Source organism: Colletes gigas, unplaced genomic scaffold (genome assembly GCF_013123115.1).
Source record: "Colletes gigas isolate AHSC1104 unplaced genomic scaffold, ASM1312311v1 Colletes_gigas_Sc00011, whole genome shotgun sequence".
NCBI lineage: Eukaryota > Metazoa > Arthropoda > Insecta > Hymenoptera > Colletidae > Colletes > Colletes gigas.
The window spans coordinates 8,929,832-8,957,352 of NW_025106640.1; the positions used below are offsets into that span (position 1 = coordinate 8,929,832).

At 45.6% G+C, this 27,521-nt stretch overlaps 2 protein-coding genes across 5 annotated transcripts in view; both read left to right on the forward strand.

Moving 5' to 3' along the window:
• Positions 1-7,202, forward strand: part of LOC122398252 (low density lipoprotein receptor adapter protein 1-B-like) — a 41,012-nt gene extending 33,810 nt beyond the window's left edge. For both annotated transcript variants that reach the window (XM_043397963.1, XM_043397961.1), the window contains exons 3-6: positions 1,624-1,736; positions 3,618-3,856; positions 4,954-5,108; positions 5,195-7,202. In XM_043397963.1, the coding sequence (XP_043253898.1) occupies positions 1,624-1,736; positions 3,618-3,856; positions 4,954-5,108; positions 5,195-5,389 (702 nt within the window). In that variant the 3' untranslated portion in view covers positions 5,390-7,202. The remainder of the gene's footprint in view (positions 1-1,623; positions 1,737-3,617; positions 3,857-4,953; positions 5,109-5,194) is intronic.
• Positions 7,203-9,978: 2,776 nt separating this feature from the next.
• The window catches only part of LOC122398244 (beta-1,4-N-acetylgalactosaminyltransferase bre-4-like), a 58,522-nt gene continuing 40,979 nt past the window's right edge, over positions 9,979-27,521 (forward strand). For 2 of the 3 annotated variants that reach the window (XM_043397950.1, XM_043397949.1), the window contains exon 1: positions 22,441-23,169. The gene's annotated coding sequence lies outside the window, so the exon portion shown is untranslated. Of the gene's footprint in view, positions 10,500-22,440; positions 23,170-27,521 lie in introns of those variants that run through there. The other variant, XM_043397952.1, reaches the window with a different exon arrangement.

Sequence of the window (27,521 nt, forward strand, 5' to 3'; positions counted from 1 at the left end):
GGAAATGAAAATCGCTTCTCGGGAAAAATCGCTTTTTCACGAAGCGTGATCGAGGTGTTTCCGAAAGAAAAAAAATAAAGAAAAACAGGAGCGACGGTTGAAGTCGTGCATAAATCTCTCCGACGTATAACCCCTGTCGTAGCTGGCTCATTAATTTCTCGACGAAGTAAACTATGGTGCTGGATAAGGTCGATAAAGGTTCTCAGCCCGTTGAACGTTATTGCCAACCCCCATTGCGGTCTACAACGAATTTACCTCTCGACCCTTCTCGATATCAACCCATAATATTTCGACGTTTACTTTCCTCGCGGTCTCGACTTCTTCCGGACATAATTTAGACATCGAATAGAATTTAAACGCTAAATCGATTTCCATCAACGTTACATCGGCTCGTAAATGCAGCCAGTACAGTTCCAAAGTTAATTAATTTGACTTTACACGATGGTTAAATAGCTTCGTTAACGACGAACAAGCTTGTACTCGTATAAACTTTCCATTCCGTTATTAATCGCGACTTTCGTTGACGTTCGCCGACTAATTGCGTTCCCGTTTAGCGACGTTTCACGTAAATTGCATTTTTTACGTTTTATTAAACATGAAGAGACTCTGTAAATTCGTCGCGTTATCCTCCCTTGGACGAGACTCGTTCTACAAACGGAGCATGATCACGACCGTCTTCCAATTTCGTAGGACGTTCACGTTTAAAGCGGATTCGCGTAATCTTCGGGCAAGTTAATTCGTTAAATGCGGCATTTAGTCCGCTCGAGGCCCACTACTACGTTACCATAAAATGCCACGCCGAGTTCACTGTTACTCCGACAAGATATTTGGTTCCTGAAAACGGAATTAACCCACTTTCTTTTTATTTTCCCTAGGCATTCCTTGATAATCCAATAAACCTTTTCATTACGAAAACAATTCCTCCGCGACGACGAATAACGCCGCGTTTCGAGGAGATGGGAACACTGTTAAGAAAATTCAATCGCGAATATTACAAATGGCGGGCTGAGAGTCGGGTCAAAATTTTGGAAACTTACGCGAATGCTATTTTTCAAATCTTAAAGAAGTCGTTTGTTTGCATTCATAGTCGATGTTCCAAATTTGTTACAAATAAAGATAAACGGTTTAGAGTGGCGGCGAATGGGGTCATCTTCACCCTACGTTTCGCGATCCTCTCAACGATCGATTATATTTTATTCAACAATGAGGATTTAAAGATCTCGAAAAGGGGAATATATGTCTAGGAGCATTATGCCAACAATGTCGATGTAATGGCGGCGTTGGAACGCTTTCGATGGCGAGGAGAGTGTTGTTACACCCGGAAACGTTTCCCGTAAAGCTGCTACTTCCGTTACTTCTAAGAGCTCGAGCTTTTCGTCTCGAAAGCTTCGCTCTGACGAGACACCGTATGGAATATACGGTTACTCGTATTCGTACGGCGATTCACTATACTTTCTTACGAATTCTTTCCATTTATTTGTTTGTTTTTCTTACATCGTGCGTAATGTCTTCTTTATCCGAAAGGTCTGCTATCGGAGTATTTTACCATTCTCCTGTATAAGTAATATTTTACAACGGTTGAAAGCAACTTTGAGGATCGACGGTGTTGTTTTATTGTCGTAGGCAAAGGCGAGCGGCAAAAAGTTGCAACGAGTCTCTCTGGCTGTGAGTTTAAAGGGTATTCGAATGACAGACCTTGCTACGGAAGAAGATCAGCTTCAGGTATCCATATACAGGTACGTACGAAACGAGACAGTTTCACGAACGTATTCCAGACGCTTCCTGTTTGGCGAAACGCGCGCGTGCACGCCATGTCGCGATCGAAGTTGTAATCGGACGAAACCGGATTCGTTGCTACGGGCTTGTTGTAAATTTTCCCCTTGCGTCAGCCAACATAATATCCGATATCCAACGTACAACCTATCCAAAATCTCACGCAATGAAACCCGGCTCGCAAACGTTGCGCGATTCGATTCTGGTCACGAAATATTATTCTATCTCTGCTATACCGAAACCTCGATTTATCGAGTGGGAGTTTCAATATCTGATCCTGTATCGAAACGACAAACCATATCGTTGTTCTCCCCTGACTCTTTTTCACAGCCCCGTCCGGCTAATCGAAAAATGCATTCTCACACCAATTAACCAGCGTATTCCTCGACATTCGGAAATTGGAAAAAGTAACAAATTAATTTAATTTTTTCATTTTAAAAGGATTCTAGATTCGTAAAAAAAATAGAGTGATCTTGGCGTAAAATGCACAGGCATAGACAACGATATTACGTTTCATTATCACGCGAACGATATTTTTTTGCGAAACGAACCGTGATAAAGCGTGTTCTCTGTAAGAACAGCAATCCAAATGGGTTGGTTACACTTGAATGTGAAATCCCACGGAATACGGTGGTTTCCTATTGTTCGAGCACCGGCTTTGTTCGGTTATAATACACCCGAAAAGCGTTCAAGTGGTAACGAGAAATTTTACGGTTCGCGGTAAAAAGAAGGAAAATGGTAACCACCTCTGCTATATATTTTCTTAATCGCACAGTATCCGTGAGCTTCGCTGTGTAACACATCGACGCTATTAATGCTACCTTAATTAACCAGGCTGTAAAAGCGGTTGCAGTTTAAACGCAATTAAGGCGTGAAATTCAGTATCAAGGAACATTCTTTTGATTCAGCGCAGTTTAACCGTGTCGTGTATACGGCCTAAAAATGTATCGGGGCAAACTTAATTTCCATAAATTCCAGGGAAATTAGTGTCCTCGTTTTTTTCGTAAATAGAACGTTAACGCGCGTGGTTTCGTCCTCGGAGGAAAACCACTGAATCCAAAAGCACCGACGTACAAAGTTGGATTCGTGCTTGTTAATTTTGCACGTTTCAAGGTTTGCTCCGAGGCATCTTCTCCTACAAGTGCTTTCAGAGAAACTTCCCTTCATTGTAATCTCTCTGTTCCGTAACCAAGGGAAATTCGCGTCGCTTTCGCGAGCACGCTCTTTCTCCAAATGAAAATGATTTACATATTACACGTACACGTGTTTATGTCCGGTTATGCACTCCCCGAGTATAACTCGTGTCCGTCGTGTTTCGCTAACGCTAACATCACCGCTTTATAGAAATCATTTCGTAATTACTTTCGTGCTCGCGAGTTTGACAAAACTAATTAGTCGTAGAAATCGGTTAAATTTCTGTTTTTAGGTATTACTAGTTTTTTTCTTGACTAGATTTTGTTTCGTATCTGTCTGCCGTTGGCTGTCGATTTCTATGAATAATTCATGGGTCGCGTTCGGTACCCTGTTGTTATTGTTTCTAATTCCGGTGCTTCTAAAGTACCACCATATTCCGTCTGACTAAATCATACATTGTTTGTCGCCACCTGCATCGATGGTCGCTGATTGTTCGGTCGAAACACGTACCGCGAGGGTTGAATTTTCGGCTTCCGCCTCGTCATAGTTTCAAAGTTTGCTTCGTAGTATTCGAAACCATGATTAGCGTTTAGGGTCACATGTTTGTCGCAGCTAATATTACCGACCAATCAACGCTACATTTTGATACGTTATAATTGCACGAATATACGCAGCTTAAATGGACGGATTGTGCTCGAAAATGTTTTCAGAATTTCGTACTGCTCGGCGGATGCGACCCACGACCACGTGTTCGCGTTCATCGCGACAAACTTGAACGAAACGATGGAGTGCCACGCGTTCCTCTGCCCTAAGAGAAAAATGGCGCAGACGGTGACGCTGACGGTGGCCCAAGCCTTTAACACTGCTTACGAGGCATGGCTGTCCCAGGCCGATCCCAGGATCTATCACGCTCAAGATAAGAGTCCCTCGTTAACCGACGACAGAAGCGGTAGGTAAATTCGTCCGTTTCACGATTCTCTGACAATCGAACGACCGGTGGCGTAAAATTCCCGTCACGGGATTTTTTTAGCGTTATCGACGTTCCAACGCAAATGTCTCCTAAAAGTAAGTTTAATCCCGCGCCGCTTGATCCGCCATAAAAAGGTACACGGTCGACGCGATGCAATACCCATGTGGTCGAGCACTTAACTCGCCGAGAGTGCGGATATTGCGGAGAGCTTGGCCGAAGGTTATGAGTGCATCCCAGGAAATTGTCCGGTAATATTAAACTTCATACAGAGCCCGGGCTTGGAACATTACGGAAAAGTAGGACAATTACAGCCCGGGCCTGTTCCCTTCGTTCGCCCAGACACTGCTGACCGAGCACATTTGTTTCGGAAGGAATTACTCGCGATTACCCCTTGACGAGCAAATAATTACGTGCCAAACTGCGAGAAAACTAGGTGGAACATAATTTGGCCCGTTCGCGAGATGATTGTTAAAAGCGTTCCAAGCGACGCACGCGGCCGAAAGCAAACCCACCGATCGAACGTTCCAAATTAATTAAATAACGTCCGTCCGCGCGCGCAAAAGTCCATCGTTAAAATTAGTTTAATCGGGTAGGTTCACGGTTTTTTAAGCCCGGTAAAATATTTCGACGGGTTCTCGAACCCGAATACGCGCGTCGGGACGCGAGCTCGGCACGCCCCGGGCATTTCCCGCAAATGTTTCGGACGCGATAGGGTAAATAATCAGCGGCGCATGGGTAATTAATGAGGCGGCGCCGTTCCACTGTTCCGTGAGACGAAGCGGCTCGAAGCTACCAATTAGCGACAGGCTAGAAATCAGCGTTGCCGCGCCGAAGGTCCTGTTTCCGCATTACGGGAACTCTTCGAGATTGGTATGCATGTGGCCCCGATAATGAAAGTGTATCTAGGAAACTCTATCGCACAGCTGCCACGAGTGCTGCTTCCATTTCGCGATTTACGCAAATGGGATTCTCTGCCTCCCCTGTTTACACGCTCCCGTCGATACTCTTGCACCCCGAACCCTTTGGTCTCGAACTAGCTATTTTCTTATTAAATACACTCGCGATTGTTTGCGCAGAGAACAGCGAGAAAAAGAAGGACGACACCGTGAAGTCTGTGGGCAAAGCGAACGAGCAGAACAAACACAGCGATCAGCGATGCAACGTCAACGACGCTCAGAAGAATCTTCTAATCGATCTGTCCAACGATACCAAGCCGGCGGGTAACTCGTGGGTAAGCATCAGAGCGTAAATTGCGTAGATTTCTATCGAAGCTCGTCGCAAGCTTAAACAGTAACGGTCCCCGGGGAATGTTTGCAGGTTTGCTTCGAGGAGGAGTCGGGCCAAGACGGCAAGAAGATACAAAAGAAGAGCAGCTCTACCAGTATTCCCATGACGACTTTGAGGCACACGACGACGTCTACGTCGCACCACGTTGTGCCGAGGCCAACGACGGGATTCAAAATGCAAAACGCCTGGGGCGAGTCCAGATCGGTGGATCTGATGTGCTCGTAGCAGGCGTAGCCCTCGGCCGACAGCTTCCGCGACGTGCCATTGATCACTGGCCTCTGGAAGCACTTGTCGAACAACGGCCACCCAAAAAAGATCCACCAATAGGCTAATTGTTATCGCCGAATTCTTTCGAATCGTTCAGAGAACTTCTTGATCCGGAGATGGATCGAATCGTTGGAGGATATATTCTATTCGAAACACGCCGATTAGAGCGAACGAGCTAGTCGATCGTTTCCAATCCAGAGAACACTCCACCAGACAGACTCTGATCACGACACTTAATTCTTCTTCTTTTGTGATGAGACTTCACCGAATTACGCTTACCGATATTTTCGAATATCACGGAGTCAACGATAGAATCGTGGTGTGGTACGTAACGTACGCCTCGTGATCTTTTCGACGCTTTTACTGTGTCCTCGAGGAACGATCGAGATCGAGCGGTGCTCGAGAGGACCAACGAGTTCGGTGGAAAGAGAGAGCCAGAGGTTCGCGGCTAAGGAAGTGGGAACAATTTTCACAATGTATACCTTTTGTATAACGCGTCTATCCGTGCCAATACTTTCGCAACTCGCGCTAAAAACACACACGCACGTAAACATATCGTACACAACTTCGTATTGCTATACCATGTGCAATTCGAACTTTTACTACTTTTAACGATATACAAAGGTTTCTTTTCAAACGATTTCGCGTACGCCAAACGGATGATCAACGCGAAAGAAACGGTCGAATCGTCCGCGTAAAAATAAACAAACTCCTCGTAAATTTTAAGCGGACCCTCCTCACTGCGAAATAGCTGGGCTATTTTTTTAGTTGGGCGTTTTTAACATTCGTCTCCGCGCGGAAACAATATTCTAAGCATAGATTTACGATTAGACGTTAAACGTAGAACGTACCGATAGTACAGTTGATGTTAATATCGCTTCTTACATTGTAATTTTTAATGGAAAAAATCATGATAACGACGGCTGCTCCTTCTTTTCTTAGGACGATGAAAGTGGGTATCGATTTTATCCTTTTCGAAGTACGCTGTAGCAGGTAAGGTCCAAGTCGTGGTCTTCATAGAATCGATGAAATAGTTTGATTCGATATTAGGAAAATGTGTTGATGTACATGTCGTGATGGCGTATATCCATTTAGCTATAGTGTTTGTTCGTCATTGAGACTCTAACATTATTTAATCCGCGAAGAAGCGAGTTTCTGTTACTTGGGTCAAATATTATTGTTCGATCGTTACGGTTTATATTTGGTGCTCGAACGATCCCTTTTGTTTAATGATGTTAATTGGTAAACGACAATATCGTTTTTAATTCCCACGTTAAATCGTTTAATCGTTGTTATCGTATTATTATCGTCGCACGTAGAGTTCTTTGAACAAGTTGTTTCTTGGATGTTCGTGTGCTTTTGGATTCTCGATACACGGCGAGACGAAGCACGGGAACGTTAAAATTGAAAATTCGTCGGATTGTCTCGCTCTCTGCTTTAACGTAGTCGGCTACTTTAGCGGAAACGTTGATAGATCGTTAGACTAATGGGATACTATGAAATTATTAATGTTCGCGAACGGACGTTAACAACGTCGATCGATCGACAGGCAATTTTTGCATTTACACTTAAATTTGTTCGATTTTTTCGTCCGCCAATCGGGTTCGTAATCGAGAACCCGAACATACAGTGTTTATCGTTTAAGAACGAATATCGGAATATTTTGATCGACTTCGTTGACGAGAATCAACGATAATTTTATACGGTCATGATTCGATAGGCGGGATCCGTTATTGGAAAACAGATTTGCAATTTCGCCTACTATGCTAAGTGTTAGAACGTAAGAAGTACACGTGAAATACACGCATACATATCTAAGCTGTGTTTTACTGTCGAAGACTATTCGATTTGCATTCGATTGAATAGACTCGACTCAACCCGTGGTCTCTTGCGATTAATTGTTTACGGAATACCCTTTTATTGATCTTCCGCTCCGTAGGAACCTTTCCGTATTTCCGTGGACGTTTTAAAGATGGCGACAGACGTCAACTCTCAGAGCAAAATAACGGATTCACGGAGGTAGGAAAATTTCTCGTTCGTCGACAATTCCTCTCACAATATTCCCAGGCGATAAAAATGATTTTCAACGATCACTTTTGTTCTCTATTTATTTGTTGCTTGAACAAAATTTGCACGACGACGTAGCTCGTCGTTTCCAGGGGTTCCAACAGATGGGGACGCGTGTTCGTAGTAAATTTTTATCTCCAGATTAACCGTATCCGATGAGTTCTTTATTAATCGATCTTTGCGAAACCATTCTTCCGCGGCGAATAGATTTCCTTAAACAATTACGCGCGTCTGTTTAGCGTCAGAGTCGACGGAAGGTGTGAATTAAATTATAGTTTAAACGCTCGCGTGAAAACGCGTACCCTAGAGAAGGATTTTCGTTGAAGCAAAACTGGAGCAGGGTAAGTTGAAATATGTGTGCAAACTTAGCCTTCGTGATACGTCAATACATCCTCGGGCTATTCAAGAGCCGCCGAACAGTGGCTAGAGCCATGCAAAGCAAAGAGGAACACGTTAAAGCAGAAATGTTTCGGGGTTACTGCATAGAGGGTGAGTAAACGAGCCCGCTTCAGCCGAAGTAAGCGAGACGAGGCGGAAAATAACGGGCCCCGAAGCGGGAAAGAGAAGGAAACTGTGACGTCGACCGGAAGACAAAATAAACTACTCTTGTATGTAACCGGGTGCCTTTCGGTGTTCCTCGGATGCCCCAGATGCGATTTCTTATCTCGGCCGATTTCTTCCTCGGATGTAAAACCTCCTCGCTCGCTCCTCAATCTTTGGAAATAAATGTCCCGCGTTCGTAATTACGTACACTTCGACGGCAGTCTTTCACCCATGAATATACAGAAACGGAACGTTCCTCGACTGGTTTCTTAGTCGTAAACTAATATTATACATATTTATACCGATGGAGACTTTCTCCGACGAAGAAGCGTATTTCTTCGATGGTTTTTCCAACCGATTTCCGTCTCGTATATCTTTCGCGCGACACGCGACGTACCTTTAGCAATCAGCTCGGAAGTAATTTACTGTTCCTCTCGCGCAAGCTTCTTAAACGGAAGAAGATTGCGACGACACGAACGGCCGAATAGAAACGAGGAAATTTTCGATGATACGAACGCGGTCGAAGCTTATTTGACGAGATCGCCGGTAGAAAGGTCTTCCAGGAAATTGCGAGGGTGGAAAAAGAGGTGGGAAAAAGGAACGGCTGGAGCAAACCCTTTTCCTCCTCGGGGAGCATCGCAATAATGCCACGACCTCGACTTCTCGTCGTTTTATTTCACAAATTCGCTGAAAATTTTTATCGAACCGGGGGTCATCTTACGAAACGTTCGTTTAAGCTTTCGAACTTTAATAAAACTGAACGCATACTCGGACCGGGGATCGACCAAGTTTTTCTACGATTCCCCCCGCAAACCGCGAATTCTATGCGTGGTACGCGATGCTCTACGAGAGAATGCAAAGACCGCAAATAGAAAACGCGGCGCAATTATAAAATGAATCGGTGCTCGTTTAAGAATTGTTCTTACCGTGACGGAAATTCTCATTAATTTTATCTACGACTCGGATAACCATTGAAAATGGAAACACGAGAGCGACACAAATATTTTTCCACGGCTTTTCACCGTTCTCGTTATACCAGCCCGTCTTTCAACCGTTTCATTTTCTCGCAGATTTAAAGGTTTACTTCGTTAAAATTGAAGCTGCCTGAACGGGCGATGGAGTCTCAAAGAATTAATCTCGCCTCCGCGCCGAACGGAACGATTAAACTTTTTAGCTGAGAATTTACTCGGATCTCCCAAGTCGTTGAACAGAGATAGATACCTATCGGGGAATTGCCGAAGCAATTGAAAAGAGTGGATATCGAATTGATTCCGTAAAACTTTCAACTAGCTAGCTTCGAAGAAAGAAATTAAAGTTTCTTTCGCTGCCGGCGTCGCGCGAATTTCCAAAGGAACTTGAACTTCGTGGATCTCAATGGACGAACAGTTCTCTTTTGCAGCGATAAGGTTTCATTGTATTCTTTCATTCGAGTTATCAATGCGCATTCTTGCAACCTTTCGAGTCGAGGCAGTCGTCGAGGCAGTCGTCGAGGCTCTTTGTGCGTTCAAAACAATTCCCTTCCAGCTTTTAAGGTACAAAACAAATACCACCCTGGGGTATTTTCGTCGTACAATGTACTCGTTAACATTTTTACAAACGATATCTTGTCGCTAAAACACTGGGACTGTACGTTTCTTTATGATTCAAAGTCGGTGTTCAAAACCCTCGATTGCCTCTAAAATCGTACAATTCTCGAGAACTTGGATAATCGATAAGACTCGAAGGTTTATAAATCTAAAGAATAAGATTCGATGTTTCACGATTTAAATTATTTCAAGTTGCCGCGTAGTACCGTTGGCGCGCGATAGGTGGCGGGTCGGTGGCTAGGAGAATAAGATTCAACATGGCGTCGCGTCCGTGCCGTGGAAGTTGTCCATACCGCCGCTCGTAGGCGCTAGCAGTCGCGTGTCAGTCCGAGAACGTTTCCTCGAGGATGTTCGCGGTAAAGATCTTCCGAATCGGAGATCCGTGGCTTCCTCGGTCGTCCAAATTTCCCGCGAGATTCTGGAGTCGCTACAGCAGACAGCCGTCGAAGGACGGTGACAGTTGTTTTCCGTTCGTGTCATCTCGAGTGTTATCCAGCAAGGACAGTGTCTGTTTTACCGTGTGATCGTGCTTTCGGGAATGAGTAGAGGGAGAGCGTGCTCCTGCAAACTGTCGTGCGTGTAACAAATCGTGCGGTTCTCTCAGATGTTCAGGGTGAGATTTCTATGCGATCACATGGTTGCCTGTCGTTGTTTACCCGGCCATAATTAGCGAGAAAGCTGGAGGCTCGTCGGTCGACAAGGTGCACGACGAGACAACGCCGAAATACGCTCGTGAGGCGGAGAAACGACGAGGTACGTTACTCGTGGGACTGGAGGCTGTCGCGGCTCGCGGAAGCTGCGTATCCTCGTCGTCCGCGTCGAAAACAAGAAAAGCTCGAGAAACTTGACGCCGTTCGGTTCTTCGAACAATGGTATGTGCTTCTTCATTATGGAAACGAAACACGTTCGAACTTGTCGATCGCGTACTTCGCTTGTATTTGGTCCGGTCGTGTAGTACTCACGTGACAGCTGACGGCCAAAGGGCTGTTACGATGTTATCCAAATGACATCGTTCAAACAACGTTTCGTCCTTTCACGCGATAAAATTTATCCGCCCCAGGGTCGCCGAATACGTTCTCTCTCTCACGATTTTTTACTCGATAGTTTAAATTCCAATTAACGGTACGTAAATGGGTGTTTCCATCTTCAAAGTCGGATAAACGTCCGAATTAATGAATAATAAATGTTCGTGCAAACATTGACGTTACGTAAATTCAACGAAACTTTGAAACAGTCGTAATATTTTTAGCTTCGTACCGAACAAATTTGTCCTGACACAGTTTTTCGTATCGGCAAAAATAACGAAGATGTCCAAGGCGGTGAAAGTTGTTGGGTCATCCTGTATGAAAAATAATTCGCGCACGATGCGAGCTCTATTCAATAACAAGAAAGTTGACTCACGGACCTTGGAGTTTTGCTCGTAAAATTAAATGCTCACGACTCCGGTGCTGCACCAAATGATATACCATAATTGTATTTATCCACAGATATACATATGTATAAGTGATCTTTTAGTGTTTTTCGGATGGATAACGTACTCTAATAGCTTCTTCGATCCTGCGTATCAGTGTATTGTAAAATTACAAGTTCGAAGCGCCTCGTTATAATATTTAGCTCGTAAATCGAGAAATATGGGAGCCTGATACGCGATATTATTTTTATTACTCTGGAACGTGTGCGCACGTGGCGCCGAAGGAACGCTAATGAGCATAATCATTCGTTAGACAAATAAAGCGTTCTTTATTCAGTATCGGAGGCCGCGGTTTCAATGCGAGCATTGTTTCAACGTCGCTACTGTATTGTTTCGTCGACGCAAAACCGGGATCGTTTAACTGGATTTATTTCAGCGCGCGGGACGATGCGTTTTCGTTCGTTTAAATTGGAATGCAATTAAAGGGCAAACGACTTCGTGTTTTCGAATATGCCGCATTGTGTATTATTTGATCGGGACGGATAAATTTTGAACGAATGTAATGCGAAACGGCCAATGAATTCGTGACGGTCGACGATCGAACGGAATATCACATGTACATAATACGCGCATATCCATTCTCGGCGACGCATTACGTTAAAACAATAGAAACCGCCGGCGACCTAAATGGCCGATAGTCCGTTTTTAATCTCACGAGATGGAATCCGCGCAACGATAAACCTTCTCGAGCCGTTTTCAGTGATTTCACCCGCTTTGCAACCCGTACTAATCAAATTCTAAATGGAATGCGCGACTGTTGCGCAACACGGTCGGTCACCCTTTCCAATTGTCGCAATCGTCTAGGAAATTGATAAACGCAACAAGATACGGTTCGTTCGGCGGGCCAGTAAAAGTACATGAAAGTTGTAACGTATTCATTTTTTTCGCGATAGTCGTTTCTAAATATCATATGATAATTTCCACGATACTCCGTTTTTTACCGATTGCACAACCTTGCACCAGGTTGCATTACTCGAGGCGTCGAGCGTAACTTTTCGATGTTACGGTTTCGAAAGACGCTTGGAAACGGATTTCCAAGGAGAATTTATGCCCGGACTAATAAAGGAAGAGACTGTATCGGGAACAGACCCGATTGCAACCAAGTAACTACGCGAACGACCTCGCGCAACCAGTTACCGTCATTCGAGGCATAAAAGAGAATCCGTGCAAAGGACACTCGCGTTGCCTTGTCGCGCGTCGATTGCGTAACTCGCCGTGAAATCCAAACGGGGATTCCTAAAGCGTTCCCCAGGCCGAGTTCCTAGCCAATTTTTATCTCGAAACACCCCGTAATCGCCCAAACGGTATCCGAACGAGTACCAAATTATCGACACGCTTGTCCCCTCGACTTAATTGCAACTTCGGACGTAGGTACATACATATATCGATAAATCCATTTGTTTTTTCTCTCCTCGTTTTTGTACGTACAAGAGTAATTTCATCGAGGACGCTCTACGAAGTCCGTCGCGGTTTTTCCACCGAAGAATGCTTAATTATCGAGCCCATTCTTCATCGAGTATGCTCGAAGAGTTGGTTGTTTTTGCGGAATTGCCCGTCGGACGATGGAGTCATAACTACGGGAACCATCTTCCCTGTAGAGCACGCGGTTTACATGGAATGGAGGTTCGTTAAAAGGGTGCACTTAATCGTTCCTACGATGTAATTGCAGTACGCTCTCGACATATTTTATCCGTGACGTAGTAATTAAGGAATTTGTGTTCTCCCTCCTGTGCTCGGGGATCCCTTAACGTTTTCACTTTAAACATTTTTAACGCTCGTGAAATACGCTTTCCTTGCGGCGATAGAAACCTCTACGAAAGATAAAAAGACTTACTTTCGCGAGTATGAGCGGTGGAGTGCGGTCGAAACCGTTTGGAAGACGGATTTTCTGCCGAAAAATTGCGGTATTCGGAGCAGTGGAACTTGAAAATGTTCAACTCGGGTTTCGCGTGCTCTGTTTAAGAATTCCGGCTACTTTCTGCATTCCCTGCGCCTTTGTTAGGCGAGAGAAACATGTATCGCGCACAGGGTAAGAAATTTAATACGGATTTCCCGAACGTAATGGTATCGGACGCATTCGGCGGGAACTTGAAATGCTTTTAACCGCGAACAGGCTTCCACGTTTTCGCGATAAAAGGGGAAGAAGTTTCTCGATAGGGCGTATCGTCGATCATCCAGTTACACCACGTCGTACCTTGATTTTCCAAAACTCGGTACCGCGTAAATCTCGTTATCAATGATACGACGCCGTGATACAGTAATTTTCTCGAACAAGATCGAGACATCGAAATCGAGACAAGTTGGAGTATCTCGAATCAGCCGGGGACAAAAATTTCCGTAGATTTCAGGCATTCGGCGGCGTGTATCTCCATCAAGTTTCCATTCGCGTCGGGGGGATGACAATATAATACCTTGCGTTAAGCTCGCACGAACCTGATGTACATTGTGTCGAATCGGAAGCCGAGGGGATGGGGCAAATTCAAAGCGCGTTATAGGCTCTCGAACCACGACGTCATTGCCTTATCGACAGCGTAATTCGCGGCTAGAGTAGTTCCCAGGCCTCGCGGATAACCCATTGTTCCGTTTCCAAAGATAAATGCAAGTTGCCGCGAGGCAAGCAAAAACGACCATGCGAACGACGGTCTTTATTAATTGTCTATGCAAATAGAAACGCATACCCGCGGTACGAACGCGCAATTCAACCCGATGCACAGAGATTTCTATGGTGAAACATCATCAGCGACGAGCAACGTGGTTTCTTTGTTGGTCGACCGACAGTGACTAACCTTGTGGAGTATCGTCGCTACATTGACCTTCCAAAAGCCTTTCATTTCATTAACTCATTCGATCTTAATTTCCAAATTATAATACCGTCTCTCGTACAGTTTTTATTTCGTGTCTCTTCTCTTTGTACCAAAGGGTTTTTCCCCGCGAATAAATGAATAATAAATAAAATGCACGTGCGCAGAAACGATGGGAACAATCGCGTGGGGCGGAGTTTCGATGCAATCGCTCGAGATTGTTTATGCCCGTTGCATTTTACGAGTCGAACTGTACGGATTCGCGGCACTGTATCGGATTGCAAGGCATTTTTCTACTCGGTGATAAGGGACGAAGAAATCGGGGCTTTCGCGACAAAGGGCCTTTTTCTCGTCTTTGCCGCAAACTACTCGACGACGCGTCGGTGAAATTAACTCGCCCCGTCCTGGGTCCCTTCGTTCCCGAACTATTTGCGCACTCTACACACGACGAAAAGCGGCTTTTACATGCTTTGCCACTGTATTTCGATAGCGTTATTCGCGCGCGTCTGCTCCTCGCGATTTCCCTCGAAATCAGACTCCAGCGGTATTTGCTCCCATCTACTGCAAACAAACGCCGAAACCTTTGATCCGAAATAGTTTCGTGGCGAGTACAAGAACACGTACAATGTTCCAAGGATGATTGGTCTTTGTTTATTCCCATCAACCGGTATTTTTTCACGGGGTTATAGATGAATGTTTTTTAGACACCGTGACGATTGTTATTAGCGTTATTTCTAATCTATCGCCGAACAATGTCGACGCGACGGACAATTTGGTCGAGCAAATTGTAGGAATAAAACCGCTGTTCCCGGACGAGCCCGTTAAATTTTCCAACGGACTTCCGCGGAAATTTCTAATGAGCGGAAAACGTGATATTAAATTACTGATGCTCGAGATGGAAGTTGGGGCTCGTTGTTCATTCAGCCAGTGAAATTTCTAGAGATCCGAAGTTCGTTTGCGAACCCGTTCGTCTACGGTGTAGATGGACATACAGTATTCGCCAGAAAAGTAATTAGACGTTTATTGCGCCGGCTGGTGCACGTCGGGAAAAGTTTTCCCCTGTCGAGAGACATCAGCCCCGTCATATACATGTATCCCTTCCGGGCGCGAATTTTTCGTTCGTTTATATCGATACAACGGATTCGATTCGCCGGAGTAAACCTTGTTCGCCGCAAACTCGATTTGTTCGTTGATTTATCGATTTATCGCCGTCCGCCTTTGCGTTAGTTTCTTCGAGCCGCGACCTTTAATCATAGCGTATCGCGATACGTAGCTACATTGTATCGTGCGGTCGATCGATTATCGCATTTAAAAATTCATGGCTGCTCCCGCTGGCTCCGGTGATACAACGACGAGCCATAATTCGGTGCTATGAAACGTTAATGAAAACGGATCGATGTCTAACGGGCGGGGCTACTTTCGGAGAAAAACACGCGCGATAATTACGATAAGAAATTCCGTCGTGTTCCTCTCACCTTCCTCCCTCTTCGCGATACCGTGCTCCCCATAACTTTGTTAGACAGTTTCTGTTTTCGCGACGCTCCACATTATCTCGCGCTGTAAAGTATACCGGGCTCCCGTACAACGCGGTTAAATACGTTACGCGTTATAGGGATTCGTGTCGTACAAGAATTTTCCTCGTATAATGCGAATAATATTCCACCGTCGCCATTGCGGGGAAATATTGCATTTGGTATTAAAATTACCTGCCAACCAAATAGAACGTAGCGATAAATCTATGAATATATTTTATAATATATTAATACCTGTATGTTTATCGCTTTGTTCCTCCTATTTCCCAACGCTATAAATTTGATAGAAAATCGTGTTTCGACCCGTTAATTATCGAGTAATTTTCAATGTAGCACTAAATTCTGCTCCGTTTTGGCTTAAACTTCGTTCGCAAATTTTCATACGAATATTAAACGTACCGTGATTTAATCGCGCTGCAGCAAGTAGGTAGTAGACACCGGCGCAAAGTTCGAACCGTAATTTGGTCGTATTTTATTTTGTTATTATTTTGTCACGCTCGTAAAGGATTGCCCGACCACGGTTAAACGTCCTGTAGGTTCGACAGAAAGGAAAGATTGCACGGTGCGGGGAAGAACGCGGTAGCCTGGTCGCAAACAAGAAAGAGACCGGGGCACCGATGAGTTATGAAGCTCGTGGCTCGTTTATTATCGCAACGGCGGGGTTAATCACGCTCCGTCTAACGATTTCCTTGTTAAACCCCGCACTGCTGACGGTGCTGGGATTTGTGCTATTTCGCGGTCCGTTTCGCGAGCAAGGTGGAAAGTTATCTTCGTTTTCCTGGAGCCCGCGGAGCGAATCAGTCGCGGAAACAGGAGCACGGCCGTGCCAAAGGACGAAAACGCCGTAATACGGAGCCCTGCGTATCCAATCTTCGGCTCTATGGGAACGTTAATATCGTTGGGGAAGCCGTTTAATCGCCTTGATTAACATTTTCCTCGTGCATACAGTGTATCGCTTCCATTGTCCCCGATGCTGTGTACCGGCGTTAACGTCGCTAGATATTAACAGCTATCTAAGCTGTGAAAAATATCGCTATTTTTTCGCTCGAATCGTTTGTTTCGAGGCTCGTATATCGGTCGACGCGTTATCAGACGGTGGATGGCCAATTTTATCTCGCACAATATTTGTACAAAATAAACCGTTTTACCGGGTGTACCGATACTTTGGTTCCCAGCTGGTAGATAACAACGATGCTCGGTCCGCGCGTGCAGTTTCAGGAAGCAACTGGGATAAGTTTGTGACAGCTCGGGAGGCAGAAGTTGTGGCAACATGCGAGGCGGTACTGTATTACGTACAGCCAACTGCCGTGATTTACTATCGAAGAAAGTTCCGGGGTCTTTGATGCTTCCGTTGGTTACGTCAGCTTCTGCACGGGACGTGTTCGGAAAGGAAAATTCCTGTTTACTGTACAACATCTGCGCGGTTTCTTCGGGACGATAAATCGTCGTTTGCCTCGTCGCGTGATTTCCAAACCGATGGACCAATTTACCAATTTAATTCCCAAGCTTAAACGTTTGGAAAAATCTGTAAAATAGAATTTATCAATTCCGAAGACGTTTACGGCCGTAGATACTACATTCGATTAAGTAGTTCTTGATCCAACTATCAAAAAGAAACATTTGATGATGTCCGACTTCCTTTCAGGGAGTTGGAAAATTTCAAATATTGCCAACGTTTCGACCAAGTGTTCTAATATTTCCGACCAGCAGCGTACGTGCTTAGTTCCAGAAACAGCTTGTCTTCTCGTATATTGGCTTAAATAGCCAACGTTGATGGATGCGAAATATGTGTCGCGAATCGCCCCCGCGACTCCTGAAAATATTTTCCAACCGTGATTTCTTCGTGGCGCGTAGAATTTCCCGATCTTTCCAACGCTATATCGATTCGACAGGCAATTCAATTATCCCGGCACGATGTAAAACGTGGCCCAACAAGGTTTCAATTTCAATTTTAACGCGATGGTGATCGCGTAAACACTCGAAACACGTACAATCTCGGATCGATTAACAATCTTTTGTACGTGCATTAACGTTATTATCTTTGACCTGGGCTCCATAATAATTCGAATCCCATTGTTCCCTCGCTGTAATTACTCTTCGTCGAATCAAGCCCGATCGCCTACCGATAATTCGTTACGAGTTTACCATTAATTGAAGCTTCTCGCCTAATTAGCCAGTTATTGCTACCCGAATCCTACGTCCTAACCCGCTAATTACTCGTCCTCAAATTACTCTGCTTTTAGGAGGGATCGTTCCTCGTGAAAATTTTAAATTACAGCGCTTTAACGTCGTAGAATTTTCAGCGGACCCATTCGTAGTTCTGGTATTACTTTGGATCGTCGAGCATGCATTTTCTTTTACGTGTATCATTTTATTTTATTCGTTGAATGAGGTCGTTAAGTTGTTAGAATCGCCTCGTCTAAAGATACTCCGGTTGATCTTGATGCTACCTGGCACTTTATTTTTAGACGCGTAGAGATGTAGATAACAATAATGCCACGAGTCTGAGGAGTCCTGGGAAATTCCAGCGTCGAACAGCCACCAAAGGATTTTACGTTGCGAGACAACGAGGACCAAAGCCAAGCGCTGGAAAAAGGATATACTCTGGCTATTCTTGGGGATTAGACGACTCGAGGTTCTCGAATCCTTGATGACTCCTAATCTCGAGATCGCCTTCTCCATCGGATCGTGTCGTTACGCTGTTTCAACACCAGATTTACTAGAAATTGCGCTCGTGCTACAACGTAGTCGCTAATAACCAGAATGGTCGATGCGTCTTTAAACCGTGAAGTAAAAAACAAACGAACGGACTTACGTCTGGTGTAAAAAGCGTCGTTGAACGAATAGAAAGGAAATAATAAAACCGTTCCATGTTTCGCGCGAGGAACAAAATCCAGAGAGTAATTACGAGAGGGGAGTGAAATAAACGCGCGAAGGATTTCGCTTCTTTGCGTTAATGGCTCTGTTGGGTTTGTTGCAGCCAGCTGGCTCTCGGTGCAACGTAAATTATGAACACAGGTACGCGCCAGTAGCTGTAATGTCAGCCGATCGTTGATTCCGGAGCTTATTCCCGGTACCTCCGCGTTTGTGGTAAACGCCGATATCCCTGCTACACCCATAATCGTTGATTTTAGGTACACAATGGCGGCGTACGCTCGCGGCAAGTGGCGCTGTTTTCTCTACTAAATACGCCGCGCGTACTCTTGATACGCGTAATACGTGCACTGCTCGCAACACTACGGCATTCCGGTTCAATCCCCGAGCTTACTGCTTCCCAGCATGATGTCCCCCGACATGCACTTACAGTCGGTTACGAAAATAATCGGACTCCATTGTAGTTTTAACGTTAACCGTGTTTCTTAAGGTGCTATTCTACGATTTCAATTTTTTGGCCTTTTAAAGGATTTTTTTTTCAAGGAAAGTACAAATTTCTCAATTTCGAGCGAGAATAATTAAAACTGAGGTTCCTTTGAAAAATAGCGATACCTAACCCGGACCAGAATAAATATCGCTCGAGAAATAATTGTTATCCCGTAGCTTTTTTGTTATTCTGGTTAGAACGGTCAGGGTTCGTTGGTTCGGAGCTGCTTCCGGTATTTTTGTGGAACAGGAAACGGGAGCATGTTTCGCGAGCGTATTCGCGGTTTCTTTTGTAAACAGATTTCATGAATAAGATGTCGCTTTGTATTTCGGTCCGATCGTTCAAACAAAATGCGCCGTAGAAATATTAGATCCGCGTCGTATGTTTCCGCGATTCGTATGCGGAATGAATAAGTGGAGAGAGAGAGAGGGTTTGTGGGGAAAGCTAATAGAAAGCATCGCGGAATAAACAAAACTCGCCCGATGGCGCGGAGGCGCTTCTTTCCTCGACGGTAAATCATTCGTATTTCGAAAGGTTGCGTTCCGCAGCGGGAATAGGGATTATTTCAATTCCGTTCTTATCCTAGCGTCTGAAAGAAGACCAGGGTGTAAATTGGCCAGCCTCCAAGGTACCTCGTCAGCGCACGGAAGCTTAAGGGAATGAAAAAGGGTATAGAAGCCAAGTCAAGTGGGAATATATATTTTCCTTATCAGTTTTTGCACGGAGAGCTCGAACGATGCCTTCCGTGAGCTTTCCACGGCCGACCCCGTAGGTCGACGGCCGAATGTAAAGTCCATATTACACGGATCAACGAAATGTTTTATGCCGGACGATTGAAACGATTCCGCCGAGGGCGGTAACGAGTGCTCGCTGGACGAACGGACGAACCTGTCTCGTCGACGACCTAAAAAAATGACGATTCTATACATATAGTGGAAAAGATCATTCTCCTAAACAGAGATAAATTAGCGGTACATGCAAAGTTCGCTGCGCGACGAACAGCTTTGAAACAACAGAGTCGCTGTACGTGTCACGCACGTTGTTCCAGAGCGCAGGGAGCTAAGACGGGCCAAGTAACTTACCCTGTATCCAGGGAATATAAATTTGTAAGCATCCTCGCCCGAAGGGATTACGTATCAAGTAATTATTCGATGAAAAGGGAGAACACAGCTCAGAATGTGGATGCGTTTTGGTGGGATCCCGCGTTTGGTTAATATAGTTTGCTCGTTAAACATCCCGTAGCTTCCAGGGGTGTTCGGGGTAACGGAATATTCTACGCAACCGCTTAAGTTCGTTTCGAAATTATCGGTAGAACGGGGGGACACGGTACGTTAACCAATTACGTCCGCTGTGTGTCTAGCGGTCATTAGAGAAGTTACGGGAATGAAAATTCCGTAACGTTGAACGGGAGCGGAAGTAACCGGTGCCAGCAGCTCGATTTAAAGCGACGGGAACGCCGAATTCCATTATCTTTCATGGAAACCGAGCGGCAAGAGGCTCTCCTCTGTCTTTCCTTTTCATACTTAACACCCTGGTCATGCATAACGCAACGAGCGGACGAGCCGGACGCGAACCGACGCTCGGGTTGACATCACCCGTGAGAACAACGACCAAGACGGTTCGTGCGAACTCCGAGCATCGCTCGGAGATAACCACGAGCGTTTAGCCGCGTTAATTAAACCGGGAATATAATTGCGCGTAGAAGGAACGACGAGATTCGACTCGATACGCGAATGCAAGCCTGGGAAAAATTACACAGAGTCTTCGGAGCGTTAGATCTCACCTCTCTGGGAGAGATTTATCTCGGATACCTCGGTGTCTTCACAGAATCGCCCGGGAACGTACGCGTTTCGTTAATTACGCGACGGAATAACGAGCGATTCGACGTGGAATTCATTACGGAACGACGAAAATGCACGTTTTCACGGATCGACATTTTCCCTCGATATCTGGGATTTTTATTCGAGCTGAAATATCTAGGAGAGTTCTATAAATATTACAATTTTAGTAATGTTGACGTTGTTCGACGCATCTCTTACAATCATTAGCGATCTGCGGTGCGTCAGCGGGTCAGGAGATTTATTTACACGAGTTCAAAACGATCTAGCCAATAGCAACTATGTATATTTTCGTACTGCAACTTTGCCGCGTTACAAAATATCCGATAATGTATGGCCTGTAGAAAAGCTTGCGCAACGCGTCTAATTTGTTCGATCGTTTCAACGCGTTTCACAGTCACGCCAGTTTCTCCTGTCTAGATCCTCGACGATTTTTCGAATTATCGCCTAGCAAATACCGATATCCAGCAGCGCCACGGCGCGTTTGTTATTCCACCGTCAATTATTTAACAATTCACGTGTATCGAGCCATTCTGGCAACGATATCGATAGCAACACCGAGTATCCGTGCAAACAAAGTTTTACTCTGCATCTGGTGATCGTTATCAACGCCAATTGATCAATTTGAAACGATGAATTGGAGCGAACGAGACCTTTTACCGGCCAAGGAAACCGTCAGGCCATGCTGTTGCATGACAACGCTCGGCAACACGTTGCCCGTGCGACGAAGGTCGTCATCTTCAGCTCGAGCAACTTTTTTCCGCACGCGATCTGTTTTTTAAATTCAACTTCGTCTTATTACCACGTGTTCCCGCTGCTCCGACATTCATTGACCGACTCTTGTCGGCGACTTCGACCAGACCGTAAAACTTCTACCGCTATGAATCCCATGGAGATTTTTCGAATTTTTACTCGTCGAGAATAATTAAAAATTTTCCGCAGACTCGGTCCGCGAACAGGTCGACGGTCCCATCGACTCGCGTGCGTTTCGTTCGGCCGGACACGGCGATGTTTATCAAAATTTAGGTTTCGGGCGAGCTTCTACTTTCATTTCGTTCCCTTGCTCATTTGAATATTGCGCAGGAAATGCAATGAAATTCACCAGACCGAAGATATCGCGTGTCCCGGGCATTGTGCGCTCGTTGGACTCCAATTTCGTTTCTCTGACCAAAAACCGGGTGTCCCCCGCGAGCTCGCGCCTCGACGCCCACCGTCGCCATCTTTTTTCGCGGAACCGCGCCGACAAGATTTCACCAGAAAAAGCAAACAACCTTTCGTCGGTGGTTTGCCTCGATTTCTAGGGTTATCGCCAACAGCAACGACAGTTCGCTCCACTGGTGGTTCGACCACTCTTCCATCAATTAAGATTAGAGCAATTTCGGCTTAATCTATGTCTTTTCCCAACGAACGAACGAGAAATATTTGCGCAACGTGGCTGAGCGTATGACACAGATTTGTGTTTATATTACGCCGTTGAAACGAAGACAGATTATACAGTGTAATTATTTCACAAAAAAGGAACTTGTAGATCTAGCAAAAAGAAGTTTAAAAATAAACGACGCGATGACTAACTGAAAGTTGCATAGATCCTGTACTAGAGGAGTTTCGTTTTGCTCCGGGGAATCTACGAGCGACCTAAAATTCCTAGAATAATGATCGCATTGAACTCCATTTACCCGTAACCTTCGTTCGTAAGTGTTATCGTCGTTGCATCTGGATCGTTTAATTAAAAAGCCTATTGACTCCGGTCGCGTCGACGAGGACCAATGTAGAGAGACGGTGCTCGCGGCCCGGCCAATCACGCCTCCCGTCATTGACTCGCGAGCGACGTCGCGCTCGCGTCGACTCACGGCCGGTCACCTCTCGCCAGTCTTTGCCGAGACGCCGCGCGATACGCGTCCCTGTCCGCATCCGGTGCATCGATCCTCTCCGTTTCGTACAACAGACTCTCGATATTGTTAGCAATTTCCGGTACCGTTCGGTGCCCCGACCATTCCACGGTGAACGTCTTTCGATCCGTGTTTACCGAACAAAGAAAGAAAGAGTATCGAACGTAGGGCAGGACTCGCAGGGGTGATATCGTTGGTGAATGCAACGTGCTGCAACGGTGCGGTGAATGTCGAGTGAATGGTCACGAGTTCGCGGGGCGACAGGGAAGGCTTTCGCGAGACGTGCGCGCGAAAACCGGTTGCGTTGAGAAGGTCAGTTACTGGATCGGTGTCAGGAAACGCTCGTCCGTCCGTCTCGAAGGGCTGATCCTGTCGGCTCTCACCCTCCGTCGAAGAGGAGACGCGAAAAGTCAGTCACGTTCGCATCCCGTGCACGCACGTCCGCGTTCGAACAGGTCCCGGTTGAAACGTCAAAGGCCAAGGTTGCTGCTTTCGCGCGGCCTTTGTTCCGCCCGGAGAAGATGGAATGAGAGGAAAGAAAGCGAGAAAGAGGGGAGCCAAGTAGTATCTAGCACGTGGGCGAGCACGGAACCACCGAACGATCGACTGACTCTCCCGTTGACGGAAAGAACGGAGGGAAAGTGGAAAAGGTGAGCGTTACGCAACACCGATTTAAGGGGAACTGGCATCGGCTCTGCGCCTACCGGTTTCTTTTTTTTACCTCTTTCCTCTAGTCGAACACCTGTCGAGACCGAGTTCCACTCGTTACGCTCCATCGCTGGTTCTTCTTTCGCGCTATTGCGTACGCTATTTTTTTATTTAAACGTTGGTCTCGATTTGCACGGTACCAAACGTGGATCGTGGTGTCGCAATTTAGTCGCGGAAGAAACGTGCCTCGATAGGCATTTCCGTTGCACGATCTAACGAGTCAGAAAATTATTCTTACATTAGTACATACGCGATACTATTGAATTTAATTAGTGCGTTTGAATTATCGCTGTTCGTAGAACTGGTTAACGTCCTTCCGTGTTATACGCTACCGTACATCTGTATCGTAGACAAGGGAAGAAAAACGTAAACACGCTTGGAAATAAAATTTTGATTCAAAGTCGAGCGAATGGATTCGATGTATGAATCGAGCCTAAAATATTTACAGGAATCGAGCGTACGGGTATCTCCAGAAGAGATTCGCGTCTCGTTCGAGTCCCGTTCGTAGATAAGCTTCTAGCCAGGGCAAGCGACGTTGATTATTAGAATAGTTTGATTTATCGTAACGTTGTCATTGACTTGTCGCATTACCTCGGGTGGCAGCAGGTCGAAGTGTCGTAAATTGTCACGCCCCCAAGAAGTGTCACGGTACGACGATGTCTGTGAACGTGTGCCCTGGTCGATGCTGGCGTTCGTGGGCTGCGCGATAACGTGCCCGTGGTATTAAGAGTTCATCTCGCGAATTGTTTTTTATCATCGGGGAAACCTCACCGCGAACGACAGATACACCGACCGACGCGACGGTTCGTTAACGATTTGTCACAGTTCTGATATCGGCCGAAATACTCTGTTTGGTACGCGAAACGCAGATTTCGCTCGAATATCGCGCTCGCAACAGGCGTTCTGTTTCACGTTCGTACATTGCCCAGCGTCCATTTTTTCGATCGGCCATTCGGTCGAAAATCGAAATCGTCGTATTTTTACGAGCGTCGGATTTATCTCTAGAAATTGAAAATTGCCATGGCGGTCGACGCGTTAAATATATGTAGCTCTGTTTTCTTGCAAGTGACCAAGTTCGTCGGGTAATGGCCGGAATTAGTCACAGTCGTTCTCGTCGACTCGTAACAAGTTTTTCCATTAGTCTTTGCTCGTGAACGAACACAGTCCCTCATTATCAATGACACGTAACAATGGGTTGAATAGCAATCGTCCGAGTGATTCGATACAGCTGCTACGATCGTTGTTAATTTTCTATTTACGCGGAAAATCCCAGCACAATGTTGCTTTTGGTTATCAGTTACCGGCAATAATCGATACGTTGTTTCGTCTGGTGCTCGATCGGGTCTACTTTTGTTCGGGGCTAATTAATCACGAAATTATTCTAACTCTCCGTGGTGTTCGCGTCGCGGGAAATAAAATGCGTTTTCATTCAACTCGGTCGCGTTTCCGTTCGTTTAAATATTCGAGGACGGCCTCGTCTTTTTATTCGAGAACGTGAATTCATCCGACGGCGAGCTTTCATTTGCGTATCTACGAACGGTTTTTTTTTTTGTTATCTTTCGTCGTGTATATATCTTTCTTTTTGCGCTCGGTTCGCAGGATGTGAAACGTGTTTCAAGAATGGGAACTCTTTCAATTTCATTTTGTTAAACATTTCGCGACTCTGCTTACCAGCGATTCAACATCTTCGCGCGCGTAAATACGCGCTTTCGAGACTCGTTTCGTTGTGCGTTTCAATCCCGGTATTAAAACTCACGCTACGAATCGTGGCTCGACGCGTTTTAAATAAATTCTAAATCACGTTTACGATTAAATTCTTCGCAGTTTAAATTGCGGCTATTTCCCTCGAATATTTTGGTACGCGGAAATTTGTAAACATTCTTTCTCTGATAATTGTTTAGTTTGAATTTCAATCTCGTGCCAGCGAAACGAATGGAAAGAACGCGAACGGGTATGGGTCAACGGAAGCTTTAGGGGTTGAGAATTAATCCACCGCCCAACGAAGCCTTTGCTGTCTCGTCATTAGTCTCTTTGCGTTCTCTTTCCACGATCGCTGGCTATTTTTCTTCGCCTCGTACCGTTCGATCGGATTTATCCGACTCGATCAATTGTAATTAACGCGTGCAATAGAACGTATCTCTCGACACGTGGTATTTTCGTGAATTGATATTAATTTTACTCTTACAACGCGCTTGATCTATCCCGGTCGACCGTTTCCTGTTTCGACGTTCGAATCGTGGATATCTGGCCGAATAAAACAATTGGCCGCATTACGGATGTATCGTGTTATTCAGTGCCCGAAGGATGAACAATTTCTCTCTCGAGTTTCTGCGCGCGCTGCGGATCGCGACGGAAATATTTCTCCTCTTTGCCAAGGACAGATTTGTATCGAAACGATTCCCGATATCGGGACTTTGTTCGTTTTATTGTTCGACATAGACGGGGTAAGCATATACCCGATTGGTTTAAAGGTCGATCGATTTTCGACTTGGACTTGCTCCAAATTCGGGCTACCGTGAAATCGCTTTTACCGCCATACGTAGAATGCACTCGACTTTCGCGTATTGTAAAGTAGATTTTACTCGTTTCGAGCGGGAGCTATGCAAATTGCGTTTCCCGTATAGCAAAGATATTTCTCCCGGAAAATTGTTCCGCTCGATGCAACGACGATCCCTCAAATTCTCGTTAATTCTTCGCGGTTCGCTTTATATATTTTTAGTCTTTAAAAAATGTCCCGACAAAAATTACCGAATCTTTCGCTGAACGCGTATGCATCAGCTCGATATATCCTTCGCCCGCGAAACTTGAACCTCGTGCACGAAATTCGAAGCGAAACAGAGTTTCGTAACTTTATTACGGTTCTTTGTGGCGTCCCACGTCGTACTTTTCCCCGCCGCGAACGAGTATAAAAGGAAATTTTAAACGGAACAGAGAGACCACCGACGGAACACAGATCCTACGTGCAAAAATATCTACTAACAAATACTCTGTATCTCTTGACTTTTTTAACGTATCTTTTAAATTAAACAATTATTGTCCGTTACGATAGACGAGTATTTGGATCGGGTTCGTCGTTGCTCGCAGGGGATGCTAAATAGCGGCGTCCATCGCAGATAGAGCCGTATTTCCTACCACCATTGATATTTTTGCGGTGTTTTGTCTACCCTAGCGGCAAACGTACTTCACTTCTGGCATTATCCAGTTCATATCCGGTATATGTATTATGCTGCATATCCTGCAGCCCGCGAATTCGTATAGCGGCTAAAGAGTTGGGTGGCCTCTTTGCTTCCCCTCGTTCGCCTGTGCGTCAAGGGTCAAGTAATTATCTACACAGATTCAATGACGACCTACAAATTATGATAGTGTGGCGGCCAAGGCACCACATACGCCTTAGCCGTTCGAAGCCGCTACAATGTATGGTTGCACACGAGACGATGGTTGCACACGAGACGATGGTTGCACACGAGACGACCAGAGCCGCGTGAGCCGAAAAGCCGTTGTCGTCGTCTCTGACCGTCTTTTGTTTTTGAAGGCCTCTTGGTACGGTGGCGATGATCGTACCAGAGAGTCGAGCGTAACCCGCACCACGAGTCACGTCGTTGTACGACAGCAACAATAAAATTGTGCGGAACGGAACAGGGCGGAGTCATTACCTTCCCGATCCCACATTGGTGACCCCGACGTGATCTCGCCGCGCAAGTAAAGTTTTTTTTAAGAAAATTTGGACATTTTTTGTATACGGACAATATTAGTTAGTGTAGAGAAATAAGTGTATAGTGTTAAGAACATAAGGAAAGGACACGGTCTGACAAATAGTAGGCGCGGTGTGTGTGTGCGGTGAAATTAATCTTTTGTGACCAAGACTGGTAAAATGACTGACCCTAACGTTAACGCAGGGACATCCGCGGGTGTGCCGTTGGCAGTTGATCGCGTCGCTGTACGGATACCCGAGTTTTGTCCGGGAGACCCGGAGATGTGGTTTTCAATGGTAGAGAGAAGTTTTGAGGTATCCAATGTAACGTCGGAGACCACGAAATTCGGGTACATTCTCGGCGCGTTAAGTGCGCGACACGCCGCGGAAGTAAGAGACATTATCATGAATCCCCCGGCCGCGGATCCGTACACGACGCTAAAAAATGAGTTCATTCGCCGGCTTAGTGCGTCGCAGGAACAGAAAACGCGGCGGTTATTGGAACACGAGGAAATCGGGGACAGAAAACCGTCCCAATTTCTTCGTCACCTGCGCGGATTGGCCGGTACGGCTTTTTCGGACGGTGTATTGCGGACGCTTTGG